At 48.0% G+C, this 19,003-nt stretch overlaps 2 protein-coding genes across 2 annotated transcripts in view; one reads left to right on the top strand and one right to left on the bottom strand.

The window, feature by feature from the left end:
- Positions 1 to 18,745, top strand: part of LOC132808065 (zinc finger protein 850-like) — a 60,742-nt gene extending 41,997 nt beyond the window's left edge. The window contains exon 4 of the mRNA XM_060821976.1: positions 17,231 to 18,745. Coding sequence (XP_060677959.1) covers positions 17,231 to 18,166 — 936 coding nt within the window. The 3' untranslated portion in view covers positions 18,167 to 18,745. The remainder of the gene's footprint in view (positions 1 to 17,230) is intronic.
- LOC132808058 (zinc finger protein 850-like) overlaps positions 749 to 19,003 on the bottom strand; it is a 40,988-nt gene continuing 22,733 nt past the window's right edge. Inside the window, exon 4 of the mRNA XM_060821969.1 lies at positions 749 to 2,170. Coding sequence (XP_060677952.1) covers positions 1,096 to 2,170 — 1,075 coding nt within the window. The 3' untranslated portion in view covers positions 749 to 1,095. The remainder of the gene's footprint in view (positions 2,171 to 19,003) is intronic.

Raw genomic sequence — 19,003 nt, 5'->3', positions numbered from 1 at the left:
CCCATAGTGACCCTAGATGTGCAATTTAGGATTGATGGGCCATGGGATGGATGTGGGCGAGATGATCTTCGGAGGGCTAGCATGGAATAGATGGGCTGAATGGCCTGCTTCCACATTGTTGGCATTCTATGACTCACCCCACAAAGGAGCATTTTATCTGCATCAATCCTGTCAAGCCCCTTTCAGAATTCTACTGCTTTCAATAAGGCCACTTCAATAAGATCTCATTTGTCTGCGTTTGGCCCGTGTCCCTCTAAACCTTTCTATTCATGTACTCATCCAAATGTCATTTATAATTTGTAACTTCATCTGCATCTACCACATCCTCATCCAACTTCATTCCACGTGTAAACTGCCTTCTGTCAAAACGTTGCCGCTCAGGTTCCTTTTAAATCTCTCTCCTCTCACTTTAAAGAAATGTGCCCCCTAGTCTTGAGCTCCCCTACGCTAAGGAAGAGCCCTTACCTCCACTCCCCATGATTTTATCAATCTCAATGATGGCACCCCTAACTCAAACCCTCCAGTCTTGGCAACATCCTGATAAATCTTTACTGAACCCTCTCGAATAGAATTCTCACACTCTGCACTCCTGAAACATTTACCATTTCAAACGATACTGGCTGCTCATTCACTGATCCAACTGATAAGCGACATGGGAAGCTTAGTGCAGGAGGCTGAAAGAAATGAGTAGCTTTAAAACCAAAACCTCTCGGAGCTCAAAGCCTTCAATGAGAGTCTGAGCTCGGCGTTAAGTTCACTTCACCTTTATTGTGACCCAACCTTGTCAAAGCTTCAAATCCCCCTCAGCAAAAAGGCAGAGAAAAAGTAGCTGCTTTTTAAACAGCTCAAGATAAAGCACACTCACTCACGCTTATACACCCACCCAACCTCACTGTCTTCACTATTGGTCAGCACCGAGATGTCCCTTTCTAATTGGATCCTTAGTACAGCCGTAACCCAGAGGAAGCATTGTCTCACTCAGCAATTTCAACCCATACCCTGTATAGTGCCATCTGCCGCAGCGGGATTCAAACCCGGAAGTCCCGGGAGCTGGGCTGATAGTCCAGTGAATAATGACATTCAGCCTTCACTCCTTCAATCCCCCTGCGATGGTACGTGAACTCGCTGGTGCCTCTGGAGGTTGGAGGAGCGGGTGAAGGCCTTCCCACACTTGGGGCAGGGGAATGGCCTCTCGCCAGTGTGGACCCGCTGGTGGGCCAGCCTGTCGGAGGAATTGCTGAAGGCCTTCCCACATTCAGGACAGCTGAAGGGCCTCTCCCCAGTGTGGACCCGCCGGTGAGTCCTCAGGTTGGAGGAATTGCTGAAAGTCTTCCTGCACTCGGGGCAGCTGAAGGGCCTCTCCCCTGTGTGGACCTGCTGGTGCCTCAGCAGGTGGGAGGAGCGGGTAAAGGCCTTCCCGCACTCGGGACAGCTGAAGGGCCTCTCCCCAGTGTGGACCCGCCGGTGAGTCAGCAGGGTGGAGGAATTGCTGAAAGTCTTCCTGCACACGGGACAGCTGAAGGGCCTCTCCCCCGTGTGGACCCGCTGGTGCCTCAGCAGAGAGGAGGAATTGTTGAAGGGCCCCTCCCCTGTGTGGACACGCTGGTGCCTCAGCAGGTGGGAAGAGCGGGTAAAGGCCTTCCCGCACTCGGGGCAGCTAAATGGCCTCTCCCCAGTGTGGACCCGCTGGTGCCTCAGCAGGTGGGAGGAATTGCTGAAGGCCTTCCTGCACTCGGGGCAGCTGAAGGGCCTCTCCTCAGTGTGGATCCGCTGGTGCCTCAGCAGAGAGGAGGAATTGCTGAAGGCCTTCCTGCACTCGGGGCAGCTGAAGGGCCTCTCCTCAGTGTGGATCCGCTGGTGCCTCAGCAGAGAGGAGGAATTGCTGAAGGCCTTCCTGCACTCGGGGCAGCTGAAAGGTCTCTCCCCCGTGTGGACACACTGGTGGTTTAGCAGTCCAGAGACCTGGATAAAGGTCTTCCTGCACTTGGGGCAGCTGAAGGGCATCACCCCAGTGTGGACCCGCTGGTGCCTCAGCAGAGAGGAGGAATCCCTGAAGGCTTTCCTGCACTCGGGGCAGCTGAAGGGCCTCTCCCCCGTGTGGACCCACTGGTGGTTTAGCAGTCCAGAGACCTGGGTAAAGGCCTTCCCGCACTCAGGGCAGCTGTACGGCCTCTCCCCCGTGTGGATCTGCTGGTGGGTCAGCAGGGTGGAGGAATGTCTGAAGGCCTCACTACAGACAGGGCAGGTGAATGGCCTCTGCCCGGTGTGACTACGCCGATGAATCTCCAGGGAAGATGGGAAACGGAAGCCTTTCCCGCAGTCACCACACTTCCATGGTTTCTCCAAGAGGTGGGATTTGTCAGGTTTCTCCATGGCCGAAGTGTGGAGCCACTCCCTGCTGTGATTCCTCTTTCCAGGCCGTATAGTTGTTTAAGGCTCCACACTCAGTGCACTGCAATGGTAGGGTCTCTCATCCAGTCCCACTGATGCTGAAAACGTACTTAAACAGGACCCAAAAAGCTTTGCTCCTTCTCACAGAATCATAGATGAAAACCGTTGCGCTCCCAATGGATTGAGTGACTGTCAGACATTGACATCAAAGTGAGGACTGCAGACACTGGAGAGTCAGTATCGAAAAGTGCGGCACTGGAAAAGCACAGCAGGTGAGGCTGCATCTGAGAAGCAGGAGAGTCAACGTTTCGGGCTTAAGCCCTTCATCTGTTGATGTTGAAACTTCCGCCTTCAGATTTTCAAATACAGTAGCGCCTCGACTTATGAACTTAATCCGAAAAGTTCGCGAACTGAATCAACTTTTCCCATTGTTCGGATGGCGTAAGAATGGTTGGACGACTGTTCTCGGTGCATGCACCAAAGACAAACTGAATGAGATCACGCGGGGCCCGAGAGCTTTTGTGTTCGTACCTTGAATTTCGTACGTACGTTGAAGCAAAATTTTACGTACAATCCTGTTCGTAAACCGATTTGGACATGAACAGGTTTGTTCGTATGTCGAGGCGCTACTATGCTCTGTAAAAAGAGATTACAAAGGTTATTAGTGCAGGGTAGAAATTCAGAACAAGCAATTCTACTTTCTATGGAATATTCTTTTCTTTTGTTATTCCACAAAATTGAAAGCACCATCCCACTCTCTCTCCCCCTCTGTTCTCACTCGGCTCGAACTCATTCTCCCGAAGGTGCTGATTCAGGATCTTATCGGACAGAAAAGCAAAAACATCAAGACTGCCGTCTCTCTGAACTTTGGATACCTCCGCCTGAAAGCTAATATCTTTCACAACACTGGGATATTGCTGAGAGTGAGCAGGTCTGATTTTGGGAAGCAAAAAGAAAGTGTCAATTCAGGGTGAACCTGCCACGCAGCTTCTTGAGGAAAGACCAGACACAAAATGGTTAAAGTCCCTAGGAAGGTGGGAGCAAAATGAGACGTCAAGGCATTAACATTGAAAGTAGAGAGAAAGTGAACCTCCTGACTCTGCAAACGCTAGAGTCATAGAGATACATAGCACAGAAACAGACCCTTCTGTCCAACACAACTGCACTGACCAGATATCCTAAATTAATCTAATCCCATTTGCTGGCATGTGGCCCATAGCTGGGGTCATCCACACCCCCTGTCCTGAGACCTTGATGCCTCCAAGCTGACCCTCGAAGGTTTGGTTTGTCCTCCATTCTTTCCCAGTTGTCTTTTGTAGGTTTTGAAAACTTTCCCAATCCTCTGAGTATAGGATTTGGGAAGTTATGTTGTGGCTGTACAGGACATTGGTTAGGCCACATTTGGAATATTGTGTGCAATTCTGGTTTCCTTACTATCAGTAAGATGTTGTGAAACTTGAAAGGGTTCAGAAAGATTTACAAGGATGTTGCCAGGGTTGGAGGATTTGATCTACAGGGAGGTTAGGGCTGTTTTCCCTGGAGCGTTGGAGACTAAGGAGTAACCTTAGAGGTTTACAAAATCATGAAGGGCATGAATACGATAAATGGCCAAGGTCTTTTCCCTGGGGGATGGGGTCCAGAACTAGAGGGCATAGGTTTAGGGTGAGGGGGGAAAGATACAGAAGAGATCTGAAGGGCAACCTTTTCACACCGAAGTGGTACATGTTTGGAATGAGCTGTCGGAGGTGGAGGTTAGTACAATTGCAATATTTAAAAGGCATCTGGATGGGTATATGAATGGGAAGGATTTTGAGGGATGTGCGCCAGGTGCTGACAGGTGGGACCAGATTGTTGGTCCCACCATGGATGAGTTGGACCAAAGGTTCTGTTTCCATGTTGTATATCTCTATGACAGGTTGGACTAAAGGGTCTATTTCTGTGCTGTATGACTCTGGAACCATTCTATACTGGTCTTAAACCATGTTCTCGCCTTCCCCCACAAACATCCACTTCTTTGTTCAAAAATCAGATTAACTCAGCCTTGAATATACTCAATGACACCCTAACTGCAGGAAGACATCCCACTTGTGAACTCAATTCCTCTTGCTAATATAACGCTTGCCTTGCCGATTGCTTCCTACATCTGTCGGACAACTGGCAGTGACTGGAGTAGGAGGACACTGAGGCCTCTTTGCCCATCCACACATCAGTCTAGATGAAGGGCTCGTGCCCAAAACGTCAACACTCCTGCTCCTAAGATGCTGCCTGACCTACCGTGCTCTTCCAGTACCACAATGTTTGAGCATGATCTCCAGCATCTGCAGTTCTCACTTTCTCCACATTCAAATACATCTCCATTTAAACAATGCACCTCCTTTCTGTTTTTCTTTGCCACAGCCAAAGCTATAATTTCATATCGTGGTCCTGTGTTTGCCAATTGTGGTCCTCTCTATATCGGGGAGAGCGAGCACAAACTTGGGGAACGGTTCACTGAGCATCACAGCTGGGTCCACAGAGCCGACCGGACCTCCCAGTCACCACCCATTACAATTCCCTTTTCTGACATGACCATCTTTGGCCTCCTCCATTGCCACAACGAACCTAACTGCAAATTGAAGGGACCACACCTCATCTTCCAGGCAGCCTACAGCCTGAAGGACTCAACGTTGAGTTTTCCAATTTCAAAAAAAGTCCCTCCTTGTTCTTTGCCAGCAACCACATGCATTCCTCCCATTGACCAATCAGGTCGTAGCCTCTACCTGTCTTGACCTATCTCCACTTCACTCCCACCCCCTTTATCTGCAGCTTCTCCAGCCCCAGCCCCGAGGAAGGGTTACACCTGAAACGTCGACTTCTCCACCTCCTGTCTATTTTGCAAATTGAGACACAGACCTGGACCAGCGTTTCCAGAGTCTGTCCCCTTCCGGATTCACTCTCTTTTCTTTCAGTTGCTGCAAGTCAACAACTGAACCCCAGAATGAAAAATACATGGAATGGGAGCAAAATAGTGCCGTACTCACAGATCTGGGACAGAGGAAGGAATGTGCAGTCTGGGTAAAGCTCTATCTTTATTCAGAGAGAGAGGATCAGGAGCTGCAGCTTGAGAAGCTCATGGTCCGACTTCCGCATTCAGACAATGGGCTGACTCTGATTGGCAGGAGGACCAGTCTCCTTCCGGTCCTCCAACGTTGCCTATTGGTCCATCAAAAGAAGGTTTCGCGCCTTTTTTGCGTACAGCGATGTGCATGCTCAGTGTTTTGCTGACATTGGTAAGCATGCGCACTGCGTTGCTGACACTGGCAAACATGCGCAGTATGCTCTCTGGGGATGTTGGTGTTCCTGACAGATTTTAAGTGTCCAAATGCCAACAGGAGAAAAAAGATAGAGCCACAATTTTTTTTCCCTGCCTCTCGATATTTTATTCCTTTTGCATTTTGTCTGGCTGCTCAACTTTTGTATGTCGTTTCCCCTTGTTGTGGGGGCAAGGCACCGAGACCAGAACTGGAGGGCATAGGTTTAGGGTGAGAGGGGAAAGATTTCTGAGGGTCCGAAGGGGCAATCCTTTCACACAGAGGGTGGTATGTGTATGGAATGAACTGTCAGATGACGTGGTGGGGGCTGGTACAATTACATCATCTGGATGGGGATATGAATAGGAAAGATTCAGAGGGATAAGGGGCGACATGCTGACATCTGGTCGGGATAGACTGAAGGGTTTGTTTCTGTGCTCTACAGCTCTGTGACTCTATTTTTAGATAGTATGGAAAATAAAGAGCATGAAAGCATGGGAAGTGTTAGAGCATGGAGACCATTTCCAGTTCATAGAGTCATAGAGAGATGTACAGCATGGAAACACACCCTTCGGTCCAACCCGTGTATGCCGACCAGATATCCCAACCCAATCTAGTCTCACTTGCCAGCACCTGGCCCATATCCCTCCAAACCCTTTGTATTCATATACCCATCCAAATGCCTCTTAAATGTTGCAATTGTACCAGCTTCCACCATTTCCTCTGGCAGCTCATTCCATACATGTACCACTCTCTGCATGAAAATGTTGCCCCTTAGGTCTCTTTAATATTTTTCCCCCCTCACCCTAAACCTATGCCCTCTAGTTCTGGACTCCCCAGGGAAAAGACTTTGCCTATTTATCCTATCCATGCCCCTCATAATTTTGTAAACCTCTATGAGGTCACCCCCCGACCAAGCCTCTGACGCACCAGGGAATCAGCCCCAGCCTGTCCCTATAGCTCAAATCCTCCAACACTGGCAACATCCTTGTAAATCTTTTTCGAACCCTTTCACGTTTCACAACATCTTTCCGATAGGAAGGAGACCAGAATTGCATGCAATATTCCAACAGTGGCCTAACCAATGTCCTGTACAACCGCAACATGACTTTCCAACTACTGTACTCAATACTCTGACCAATAAAGGAAAGCATACCAAACGTCTTCTTCACTATCTTATCTACCTGTGACTCCACTTTCAAGGAGCAATGAACCTGCACTCCAAGGTCTCTTTGTTCAGCTACACTCCCTAGGACCTCACCATCAAGTGTATAAGTCCTGCTAAGATTTGCTTTCCCAAAATGCAGCACCTTGCATTTATCTGAATTAAACTCCATCTGCCACTTCTCAGCCCATTGGCCCATCTGGTCCAGATCCTGTTGTAATCTGAGGTAACCCTCTTCGCTGTCCACTACAGTTGCAAAGGATAGTGGAACACTCTTACACCAATTAGCAGAGTAAGTTTGAGGCTGAAAGGTCACTATGGCAAGATGAGATAACACCGTTAGTTAGCAGATGAGGCTAACTTTACTATCATTATTGGGACAATAAATATTTGGGACATGACATTAAATATCTAATTGTTAGTGAGTAGAGTCAGCCTGCTTGAAACTACTGACAATAAATACCTAATCATGACATTAGGAAAATATTAAGTAGGGTCTAGAATGAAAGACCATTGTTGCAAAAGCTGACATTAAATCTCTAACCGAGACATTGGAATAACATGAAGTAGAATGTACAACTAAAGAGATAATGGGAACTAACATCACTGGCTTATTGTGTAGCTAGGCTGAGGTACGTTGATAAATATAGTTGGACATGCTGATAAGCTAACACAAACATGATTTAAAAAAAAGATATTTTAAAACCACAGACCCTGAGGTTTGTGGGCATTCGAGAATCTGCTTTTCAAGTGTCACGGTCTTTTTGTTTACAAATAAACGACCTACTTCTTGAAGAACTCTCTGTGTCTCCTGGTCATTCTCTACATTTTATCCACGACAACAGTCAGAACCAATTTCATGGTAATAGGAGAGAAAGACTCGGGGCGGGGGGGTGGGCAAAGGGTGGGGTGAGAGAAAGACTGGGGGGGTTCAGAGGGTGGGGTGAGAGAAAGACTGGGGGTGGACAGAGGGTGGGGTGAGAGAAAGACTGGGGGTGGACAGAGGGTGGTGTGAATTTTAACTTCGTACACCCCAGTCCAACACCGGCATCTCCAAATCGGGGACATAGTTCTTTGAAAGTTGCATCATTGCTGGACAGGGTGGTGAAGGAGGCGTTTGGCACACTTGCCTTCATTGTTCACACCGTTCAGTGTAGGAGTTGGGACATCACATTGAGGTTGTACAGGATATTGGTGAGACCACGTGTAGAGTACTGAGTACACTTCTGGTCGCCCTATCGACGACCACAAGTTGACTGGTGACCTTATTTCGATTTATAAAGTCATGGGGCGTGTAGGAAAGGTAAATATCACAGGGGGGAAGAAAGGGTGGATCTCCCCTTTTTTTTTTACTTCTCTTGGCACTTGGACACAAATTCTGTCAGTAACAGCAGCATCACCAGAGAGCACACTGCGCGTGCTCCTCGCCGCACGCATCGCGACTTTTTCTTGGTGGGCCAATCGGAAGTCCTGGAGGACCAGAAGGATATAGGTCCTCCTGCCAATCAGAGCCTTCCTGTTGTCTGAATGCAGAAGCTGGAACACGAGCTTCGGAAGGTGCTGCTCCTCTCTCTGAATGAAGATTGAGTTTGTTCCAGACTGCAACCTCCTTACTCCGCCAGTACACCACTCTCTTCTCAACTCCTTTTTCATTTTTTTTCATTCTGGGCTTCAATTTTTGACTTGCACCAACCGAACGGAAAGGGAAATGAATCCACGAAGTGGACAGAATCTGGAAAAGGTTTTCATAAACAGAGAGTGGTTCATGTATGGAATGAATGTCCAGAGGAAGTGGTGGATGCACGTACAGATGCAACTTTTAAAAGACATTTGGGAGAGATCCAAGATGGCGGCGACTCAGCAAGTCTGAGTCTACAGAGCCCTTCCCAAAACCTGGGAAAAGTGGGTTTCCTGCCCCCACCACACTTGCCAAACCACCCAAAAAATTTCTTTAATCTTAATTAGCTGCTGAATATTATATTTAAACAGTCCAATACTGAGTGGATAATGAGTAAATCAAAGGGAACCCGCAGCTCTCAGAAAACAAAGACCCCTCCCCCACCCTCCTCTCCTCCGGCTGCAGCTGATGTAAAAACAGGTCTTATAGAGATGATTGCCAGGCTGGAAACGACACTTGTCAATTTCATCGCAGAATCCAGACAGAGATGGAATGCATTCGAAGAAAAGCTGCAGAAACAGAATCACTCTATCGGAGAATTGCAGGGCCGAGTGGAGGGGGCGGAGCTAAAGGCCACGACCTCCGAGGCTGCAGCTCAAACAGCTGCAGAACAGGTGCGAGCTCTGGAGCAGAGAGTCCGGGCCTTTGAAATCTACATGGATGATATTGACAACAGAAATCGGAGAAAAAATATTCGGTTGCTGGGCCTTCAAGAACAAGAAGGGAAAGGACAGTTAGCAGCATTTCTGGAGCGATGGCTGCCCCAGCTTTTAAACCTGGGGGCTGAAACTGACCGGGTAAGGGTGGAGTGGGCCTACCGGGTCGCAGTACGCGGATCTGGCCCAAACCAGCGCCCACGCCCGGTCCTGTTCTGGCTGCAGAGTTATAGGGAGAGGCAGATACTCCTGGATGCCTCCAGAAAGCTTGGAAAGGATCTTAAAGCCATGATTCATGAAGGATCCAAGATTATGTTATTTCAGGACTTCTCCCCGGCTTTGGCACGAAGGAGGAAGGCGTTTGATGAGGTGAAGAAATGTTTAAGGGACTTAGATATTCAATACACCTAACGCTACCCAGCGACGTTATGCTTTACCCACGAAGGATCCGAGTATAATTTTAGATCATCGGAAGAGGCCAAGAAACTTTTAGACTCGGTTAAATAAATCGTAAGAGACAATTTATGTTGGCTTGCCTCTCCCACACTCCGTGGGGAGAAATGGATACTTTATTCTACTTTACTTTTGCCTCTGGGAGCGGGGTTGTCTTCCTTGCTATGTTATTATACTTAACTGTAATCTGTTGGAGTTGTAATTTTATAGTTATGTGTGTTTGTACGTGGCATTGATGCTAGCAGATATACTCAGGTATGGGTGGGGAGGGGTGGGGGTGCGGTGCTCACTGTTAACTCTAGCTCGGTATTATATCTAAATCCTATTAAGGAGCACCCGGGTCGAGGGTGGGACACTGTTTGGGAGAGGATATGGTGGAACGTTGAAAAGGTAGTAAGGCCCCCTGAGAACAAGGGGAAGATCTCCATTCAAACATGTTTAATTTTTTTTTGTTCTTATTGTTTGGAAATAACTTCCTTTTTATCATACTGTTATGAGTGTATTAGAGAACATTTTCTCTTATTTGAAGGATGGAAGCGACTCAACTATACACTCTGGATGATTGTGGATTAGTTGAATTTTGATGATTATATATTTAAGATCTATTTTTATATTAATGTTTGTGCTTGAAAATTCTGCTTATTTTTGTAAATTTGTCAAAATGTTAAATTCCCAATAAAAATATCTATATAAAAGACATTTGGATAAGTACATGAATAGAGAAGGTGCGGGGGGATATGGGCCAAACATTGGCAAGTGGCACTGAAACATAGTCAGCATGGAAGAGTAGGGCTGAAGAGTCCGTTTCTGTGCTGTCTAACTAACCGTTCTGTCGTGGTCTTAAAACTTTCTTGCCTTCCACTTTAAACGTGGTTATTGTACCTGCATCCAACACATAAACCACTGTCAACAAAAAAAATCACCTCATCCACACAACATAAAAATCCACACTCTGTTGTTCAAAAAACAGATGAACTCAGCCTTGGATATATTCAATGACCCCCTAACTGCAGGATGACATCCCCACTGCTAATCCCAGTTCATCTTCCGAATATACCACTTGCCTTGCTGATTGCTTGTGCATCTGTCTGATGACTGGTGGAGAAGGACGCTGAGGCCCCTTTGGACATCCATGCATCATTCCTGATGAAGGGCTCGGGCCTGAAATGTCGACTCTCCCACTCCTCCGATACTGCCTGTTCTGCTGTGCTTGTTCAGCCCCACACTTTTAGACTCTGATTCCAGCATCTGCAGGTCTCACTTTCTGCACATCGGACGCTGAGGGTTAACCTTTATAAGGGGCAAGGTCTTTCCCCAGGATTTGAGAGTCCAGAACTAAAGTGGCATAGATTTTAGGTGAGTGGGGAAAGGGACATGAGGGACAACCTTTTCACACAGAGGGTGGTGCATGTATGGAACGAACTGCCAGAGGAAGTGGTGGAGGCTGGAACAGGTACAACATTTAAAACCCATCTTGATGGGTACATGAATAGGAAGAGATTAGAGGGATATCTGGGCAAATGAGACAAGGTTAATTTCGGATATTTGGTCAGCATGGACGTGTTTGGCTGGAGGGTCTGTTTCTGTGCTGTTATCCTGGAATTGTCTCTGGTGAATGCAGAAGTCTGGTTGGACTTTCAGAGCAGCTTTCCAAGATGGGTTGCCCTTACTGGGAGCAAAAGAAGTTACAATGAAGTATTTCGTTTGTGAGACAGCAACTGAGTGAGTGAGTACATCTGGGAGTTTGGTGGAAAGTGGGAATTTATTGCACTGTGGGGATGAAGCCCTACCCTACCCAGGATGAGACCAGGCATTGAGTTGAGGAGAGTAGATTTAGGACAGAGATGAGGAGGAACTGCTTTTCCCAGAGAGTAGTCAATCTATGGAATTCCCTGCCCCAGGAAGCAGTAGAGGCATCTTCATTAAGAATATTCAAAACACAGTGGAATGGGTATTTGCATGGTGTGGGAATTAAGGGTAGTTGGGACAATGCAGGGAGGAGGATCTCAGATGACGCATATATCAGCCATGATCATAATGAATGGTGGAGCAGGTTCGATGGGCCAAATGGCCAACTACTACTTCTTTTACTATGAAACTCTAACCCTGCATTTCCCATGGCTACCCCATCTAACCTTCACATGCCTGTACATTATGGACAATTTAGCATGACCAATCCAAATCAAGGCCGGTGAGCAATATAGTGATGTGGAAAATGAACATCAGAGAACGATAGAAAGGGACAAGGTGAGTAAATGTACCAGCAATCAAAACCGGATTCTGAAGATCACAAAACTTGAAACTAAAAACGATGTTTCTGAATGTGTGGTGCATTGTAACAAAATTGGCTGCACACATTGAAGAGAATAATTATGATCTGAGACTCCTTACAGAGGCATGGCTTCAGGATGACAAGGATTGGATCCTGCATAGCGAGGGGGTAGTCAAATGGGAAGCGAGGTGAAGGTAGAGGCTTGGCGCTGCTCATCAAAGCACTGATCACAGGGAAGTCTAGTGTTAGCTTGGATTCAGGTCCTGATTTCTCTGTCCTCAGATGTCCCTGTACCCACAGAGTAAGATATTGGTCTGTTCTGCTCTGCTGGATTTCTGCTGAAGCTTTGACCCCCCCACCCCTACACCTTCTGGAACAATAAAACATTCAGTCAATTAAGACCCAAGCCACAATCCCCAGCCTGTCAACCATCCAGACACACAGTGAAGTCCTAGCTGGGATTTATGATTTATAACAGCTATGATTTATAAAAATATTTACGCCAGCAGAATTAAAGCATCTGTTATCAAGTAGACATCGGGATATACAGCACGCAATAGACTTTACTCTGTCTCATTCACACACATAAACACGTACATCCATGGGAGTGAATTTGTATTTGCAGAATTATATTTGCAGATACATTCTATTTTTCTCAAAAAATGCACAACCTGCAGGCTGTTTAATCAGTTTGACCTATACTGATAACTTCAGGGATTTCTGAACTTGGACAGCAAGGACCCTTTGTTCCTCAGCACTCTGTAGGGATCTACTATTTATTACTTCCTTCCTTCTCTTATTAAATTTCGCAGAATGCCTGGAGATTAAATTCCATAGTTTTGCCCCATTTACTAGCTGATAGATATCAGAGTGTAGCCAGAGACCATCCTCCTCCCTAGGAACAATACAACCTTTCCAGCGTTTATTCCTGGACAGAGGAGGCAGTGTTTTCTCCAGCTGAGCAGTGTGTTTGTTAGCATGTCCAACTATATTAATCAAAAGTACCTCACGCTAGCTACACAATAAACCAGTGATGTTAGTTCCCATTATCTCTTTATTTGTGCCCTCACAGTTTTTCCTACATTCTACTTAATGTTATTCAAATGTCACAGTTGGAGATTTAATGTCAGCTTTTGCAACAACGGTCTTGCATTCCAGACCCTACTTAATATTTTCCAAATGTCATGATTAGATATTTATTATCAATAGTCTCAAGCAGGCTGACTCTACTCATTATTAATTAGATATTTAATGTCATGTCCTGAATATTTATTGTTCCCGTCCTGTCAATCATATTTAGCAGGCGAGGCTAACTTTACTGACTGTTATCTCATCTTGCCATAGTGACCTTTCAGCCTCAACCTTATTCTGCTAATTGGTGTAAGAGCTTTCCACTATCCTTTGCAACAAATTGGCAGTAGTCTCCATGCTCTAACCCTTCCCATGCTTTCATGCTCTTTATTTTCCATACTATCTAAAGATAGACTCAGAGTTGTAGAGCACAGAAACAGACCCTGCGGTCCACGCTGACCAGATGTCCTAATTAATCTAGTGATCCATTTGTCAGCATGTCGCCCCTTACCCCTCTGAATCTTTCCTATCCATATCCGCATTCAGATGCATTTTAAACACTGTAATTGTACCAGCCTCCACCACTTCCTCTGGCAGCTCATTCCATACACATACCACCCTCTGTGCGAAAGGATTGCCCCTTCGGACCCTCAGAAATCTTTCCCCTCTCACCCTAAACCTATGCCCTCCAGTTCTGGTCTCGGTGCCTTGCCTCCACAACAAGGGGAAACGTCATACAAAAGTTGAGCAGCCACACAAAATGCAAAAGGAATAAAATATCGAGCCGCAGGGAAAAAAAATTGTGGCTCTATCTTTTCACCCCGTTGGCATTTGGACACTTAAAATCTGTCAGGAGCACCAACATTCCCAGAGAGCATACTGCGCATGTTTGCCAGTGTCAGCAACGCAGTGCGCATGCTGTCCAGTGTCAGCAAAACACTGAGCATGCTCATCGCTGTACGCAAAAAAAGGCGCGAGACCTTCTTTTGATTGACCAATAGGCAGCATTGGAGGACCGGAAGGAGACTGGTCCTCCTGCCAATCAGAGTCAGCCCATTGTCTGAATGCGGAAGTTGGACCATGAACTTCTCAAGCTGCGACTCCTGATCCTCTCTCTCTGAATAAAGATAGAGCTTTACCCAGACTGCACATTCCTTCCTCTGTCCCAGATCTGTGAGTACGGCACTCTCTTATCTCGCCCCCTTTTCCATTTCTTTTTCATTCTGTAGTTCAATTGTTGACTTGCAGCAACTGAAAGGAAAGAGTGAATTCGGCAGGGACAGACTCCGGAAACGTTGATCCAGGTCTGTATCTCAATTGGCAAAATAGTTAGGCAGGAGGCATCAGATGGTGGAGAAGTCGACGAATCGGTTGTAACCCTTCTTCAGGGCAGGGGCTGGGTGCAGAAGCTGCAGAGAAAAGGGGGTGGGGGTGAAGTGGGAAAAGGTCAAGACAGTTAGAGGGTACGACCTGGTTGGTCAATAGGAGGAATGAATCTTGTTGGTGGCAGGGAGGAGGGCGGGGATGGGAATGGAGTCAGGGAATGGAGAGGGAGGTTTTTTGAAATTGGAAAACTCAACGTTGAGTCCTTCGGGCTGCAGGCTGCCCGGAAGATGAGGTGTTGTCCCTCCAATTTGCGGTTAGATTCGTTGTGGCAATGGAGGAGGCCAAAGATGGTCATGTCAGAAAGGGAGTGGGAAGGAAATTGGAATGGGTAGTTACTGCGAGGTGTGGTCGCCCTCTGCGGGCACAGCTGCGATACTCGGCGAATCGTTCCCCAAGTTTGCACTCACTCTCCGATATAGAGAAGACCACAATGGCAAATGCAGTACCACAATATGAAGTTATAGCCTTGGCTGTGGAAAACAAACGCAGAAAGGAAGTGCATTGTTTAAATGGAGATGTATTTGAATTGGAGAAAGTGAGAACTGCAGATGCTGGAGATCAGGGTCAAACAGTGTGGTACTGGAAGAGCACGGGAGGTTCGGCAGCATCCGAGGAGCAGGAGTGTTGACATTTTGGACATGAGCCCTTTATCAGGAATGATGTGTGGATGGACAAAGAGGCCTCAGCATCCTTCTACACCAGTCACTGTCATTTGTCAGACAGGTGTAGCAAGCAATCAGCAAGGCAAGTGGTATATTAGCAAGAGGAGAAAGTGAGGACTGCAGATGCTGGAGATCAGAGCCGAAAATGTGTTGCTGGAAAAGCGCAGGATCAGGAGAATCCACGTTTCGGGCATGAGCCCTTCTTCAGGAATGAGGACAGTGTGCCAAGCAGGCTAAGATTAAAGGAAGGGAAGAGGGACTTGGGGGAGGGGTGTTGGAAATGCGATAGGTGGAAGGATGTTAGGGTGAAGGTGATAGGCCGGAGTGGGAGCGGGGGTCGGGGTGGAGAGGTCAGGAAGAAGATTGCAGGTTGGGCTGGTGGTGCTGAGTTCGAGGGTTGGGACTGAGACAAGGTGGGGGGAGGGAAAATGAGGAAACTAGGGCTCAAGGGCAGAGGAGCGGGAAGTGGTCCAACTAGTCATGGAGATGTACAGCTTAGAAACAGACCCTTCGGTTTAACCCGTTCATGCCAACCAGATATCCCAACCCAATCTAATCCCAACTGCCAGCATTTGGCCCATATCCCTTCAAACCCTTCCTATTCATACACCTGTCCAGATGTCTTTTAAATGTAGCAATTGTACTGGCCTCCACCATTTCCTCTGGCAGCTCATTCCATACACGTAATACCCTCTGTGTGAAAAAGTTTCACCTCAGATCTCATTTGTATCTTTTCCCCTCACCCTAAACATATGCCCTCTAGTTCTGGACTCTTTTCCCCCGACCCCCTCCCCTGGATAAGGCTTTGTCTATTTATCCTATCCATGCCCTTCATGATTTTATAGGTTACTCCTTAGCCTCCAACGCTGAGGGGAAACAGCCCTCGCCTCCCTATCGATCACATCCTCCAACCCTGGCAACATCCTTGTAAATTTTTTCTGAACACTTTGAAGTTTCCCAACATCTTACCGATACTAAGGAAACCAGAATTGCACACAATATTCCAAATGTGGCCTAACCAATGTCCTGTACAGCCACAACATAACTTCCCAAATCCTATACTCAGAGGATTGGGAAAGTTTTCAAAACCTACAAAAGACAACTGGGAAAGAATCGAGGACAAACCGAACCTTTGAGGGTCAGCTTGGAGGCATCAAGGTCTCAGGACAGGGGGTGGGGATGACCCCAGCTATGGGCCACATACCAGCAAATGGGACTAGATTGATTTAGGATATCTGGTCAGTACAGGCGTGTTGGACAGAAGGGTCTGTTTCTGTGCTGTACATCTCTCTGACTCTGGCTTTCCACTAACTTTTGCCACGTCCATAGGTTCACTTTCTCTCTAATGTCGGCGTTAATGCCTTGACGTCTAATTTTGCTCCCACCTTCCTGGGGACATTAACCATCTTGTGTCTGGTCCTTGCTCAAGAAGCTGCGAGGCAGGTTCACCCTGAATTGACACTTTTTTTGCTTCCCAAAATCAGACCTGCTCACTCTCAGCAGGACCCCAGTGTTGGGAAAGATATTAACTTTCAGGTGGAGGTATTCAAAATTCAGAGAGATGTCAGTCTTGACATTTTTGCTTTTCTGTCCCTGTAAGATCCTGAATCAGCACCTTCAGGGGAATTAGTTAGAGCGGAGTGAGAACAGAGGGGGAGGGTGAGTGGGATGGTGCTTTCAATTTTGTGGAATAACAAAAGAAAAGAATTGCTTGTTCAGAATTTCTACCCTGCACTGACAGTGATGACTTTTGTAATCTATTCTGACAGAATTTTTGAAGATTTGAAGAGGGAAGTTTTAAAATCAACAGATGAAGGGCTTATAACCGAAACATTGACCCTCCTGCTCCTCGGATGCTGCCTGACTCCCCTGTGATTTTCCAGTGCCACATTTTTCGACTGACTCTCCAGCATCTCCGGTCCTCACTTTGATGTCAATGTCTGACAGTCACTCAGTCCACTGGGGCCAGCAAAGATTTTCGCCGTGATTTCTGTGAGAGGGATCAACGCTTTTTGGTTCCTGTCTATGTTTTCAGTATTAGTGGGACTGGACGAGAGACCCCACTGTTGCAGCGCACTGTGTGTGGAGCCTGAAACAGTTATACAGCCTGGGAAGGGGATTTCACGGCAGGGAGGGGCTCTACACGTGTTTGTGTGCAGGTGAAGCTTTCGCCATGGAGAAACCTGAGGAATCCCGCCCTGTGGAGAAACCGTGGAAGTGTGGGGACTGTGGGAAAGCCTTCCGTGTCCCGTCTGCCCTGGAGATTCATCGGCGCCGTCACACCGGGGAGAGGCCATTCCCCTGCACCGACTGTGGGAAGGCCTTCAGACATTCCTCCCACCTGCTGGCCCACCAGCGGGACCACACGGGGGAAAGGCCCTTCAGTTGCCCCGAGTGCGGGAAGGCCTTCGTGTTTTTCTCCACCCTGCTGAGGCACCAGCAGGTCCACACAGGAGAGAGGCCGTTCAGCTGCCCAGAGTGCGGGAAGGCTTTTGCCAACAACTCCGCCCTGCTGAGGCACCAGCAGTTCCACACCGGGGAAAGGCCCTTCAGCTGCCCTGAGTGTGGGAAGGCCTTCAGGGATTCCTCCATCCTGCTGGCCCACCAGCGAGTCCACACGGGGCAGAGGCCCTTCAGCTGCCCAGAGTGTGGGAAGGGATTCAGCACATCCTCCGCCCTGCTGAAGCACCAGCGGGTCCACACCGAGGAGAGGCCGTACATCTGCTCTCAGTGCAGGAAGGGCTTCAGCACATCCTCCATCCTGCTGACCCACCAGCGGGTCCACACCGAGGAGAGGCCGTACATCTGCTCTCAATGCGGGAAGGGTTTCAGCAGATCCTCCACCCTGCTGACCCACCAGCGGGTCCACACCGAGGAGAGGCCATACACCTGCTCTCAGTGCGGGAAGGCCTTTACCCGGTCCTCCACCCTGATGAGGCACCAGCGGGTCCACACCGGGGAGAGGCCCTTCAGCTGCCCCGAGTGCGGGAAGGCCTTCAGCAGATCTTCCTCCCTGCTGACCCACCAGCGGATCCACACCGGGGAGAAGCCCTACATCTGCTCTCAGTGCGGGAAGGGCTTCACCCGCTCCACCCACCTGCGGAGACACCAGCGAGTTCACGTCCCGTTGCAGGGAGATTGAAGGAGTGACGGCCGAGTCCCATTATCGATTGGAATATCAACCCGGTTCTGGGGACTCCCGGGTTCGAATCCCACCACGACAGATGGCAGAATTGGTATTCGGTCAGAAATGTGGAATTCGGAATCTAACGATGAGACCATTTCAGGGAGGGGGTGGTAGGGGGAGAAAGCCCCCATCTGATTCCCTCTCTCCCTTGTTAGGGAAGGGAACCGCCATTGTGGGAAAGGATACACTAAAGTCGTTCCAGCTGCATCCTTTACCCGGTCTGGCCTACACGTGACTCCAGACCCACAGCAGTCTGGTTGACTCTACACTGCCCCTTCCTGGCAAAGGAGCGGGGAGAAACTTACTTGGAGACAGGGTATGGGTTGAAATTGCTGAGTGAGGCAATACTTCCTCCGGGTTATGGCTGTACCAAGGATCCAATTTCAAAGGGACAGCTTGGTGCTGACCAATAGTAAAGACAGTGAGGGGGGTGGGGGGAACAGGAGAGGTGTGGTGTGTGCACTTTCACCTTGAGCTGTTCAAAAAGCAACTACTTTTTCTCTGCCTCTTTGCTGGGGGGATCTGAAGCTGTAACAAAGCTGGGTTGCAATAAAGGTTACCTGAACTTACCACTGGGCTCAGACTCTCATTGAAAGCTTTGAGCTCCAAGAGGTTTTTGTTTTAAAGCTGCTCATTTCTTTCAGCCTCCTGCACTAAGTTGAGAACATAGAACAATCCAGCGCAGAACAGGCCCTTCGGCCCTCGATGTTGTGCTGACCTGTGAACTATTCTCAACTCATTCCCCGACACTATCCCAAATTCATCCATGCACTTATCTAAGGATTGTTTAAA

This window comes from Hemiscyllium ocellatum, assembly GCF_020745735.1.
Source record: "Hemiscyllium ocellatum isolate sHemOce1 chromosome 27 unlocalized genomic scaffold, sHemOce1.pat.X.cur. SUPER_27_unloc_3, whole genome shotgun sequence".
Lineage (NCBI taxonomy): Eukaryota > Metazoa > Chordata > Chondrichthyes > Orectolobiformes > Hemiscylliidae > Hemiscyllium > Hemiscyllium ocellatum.
This window is presented reverse-complemented; position numbering and strand designations above follow the sequence as displayed.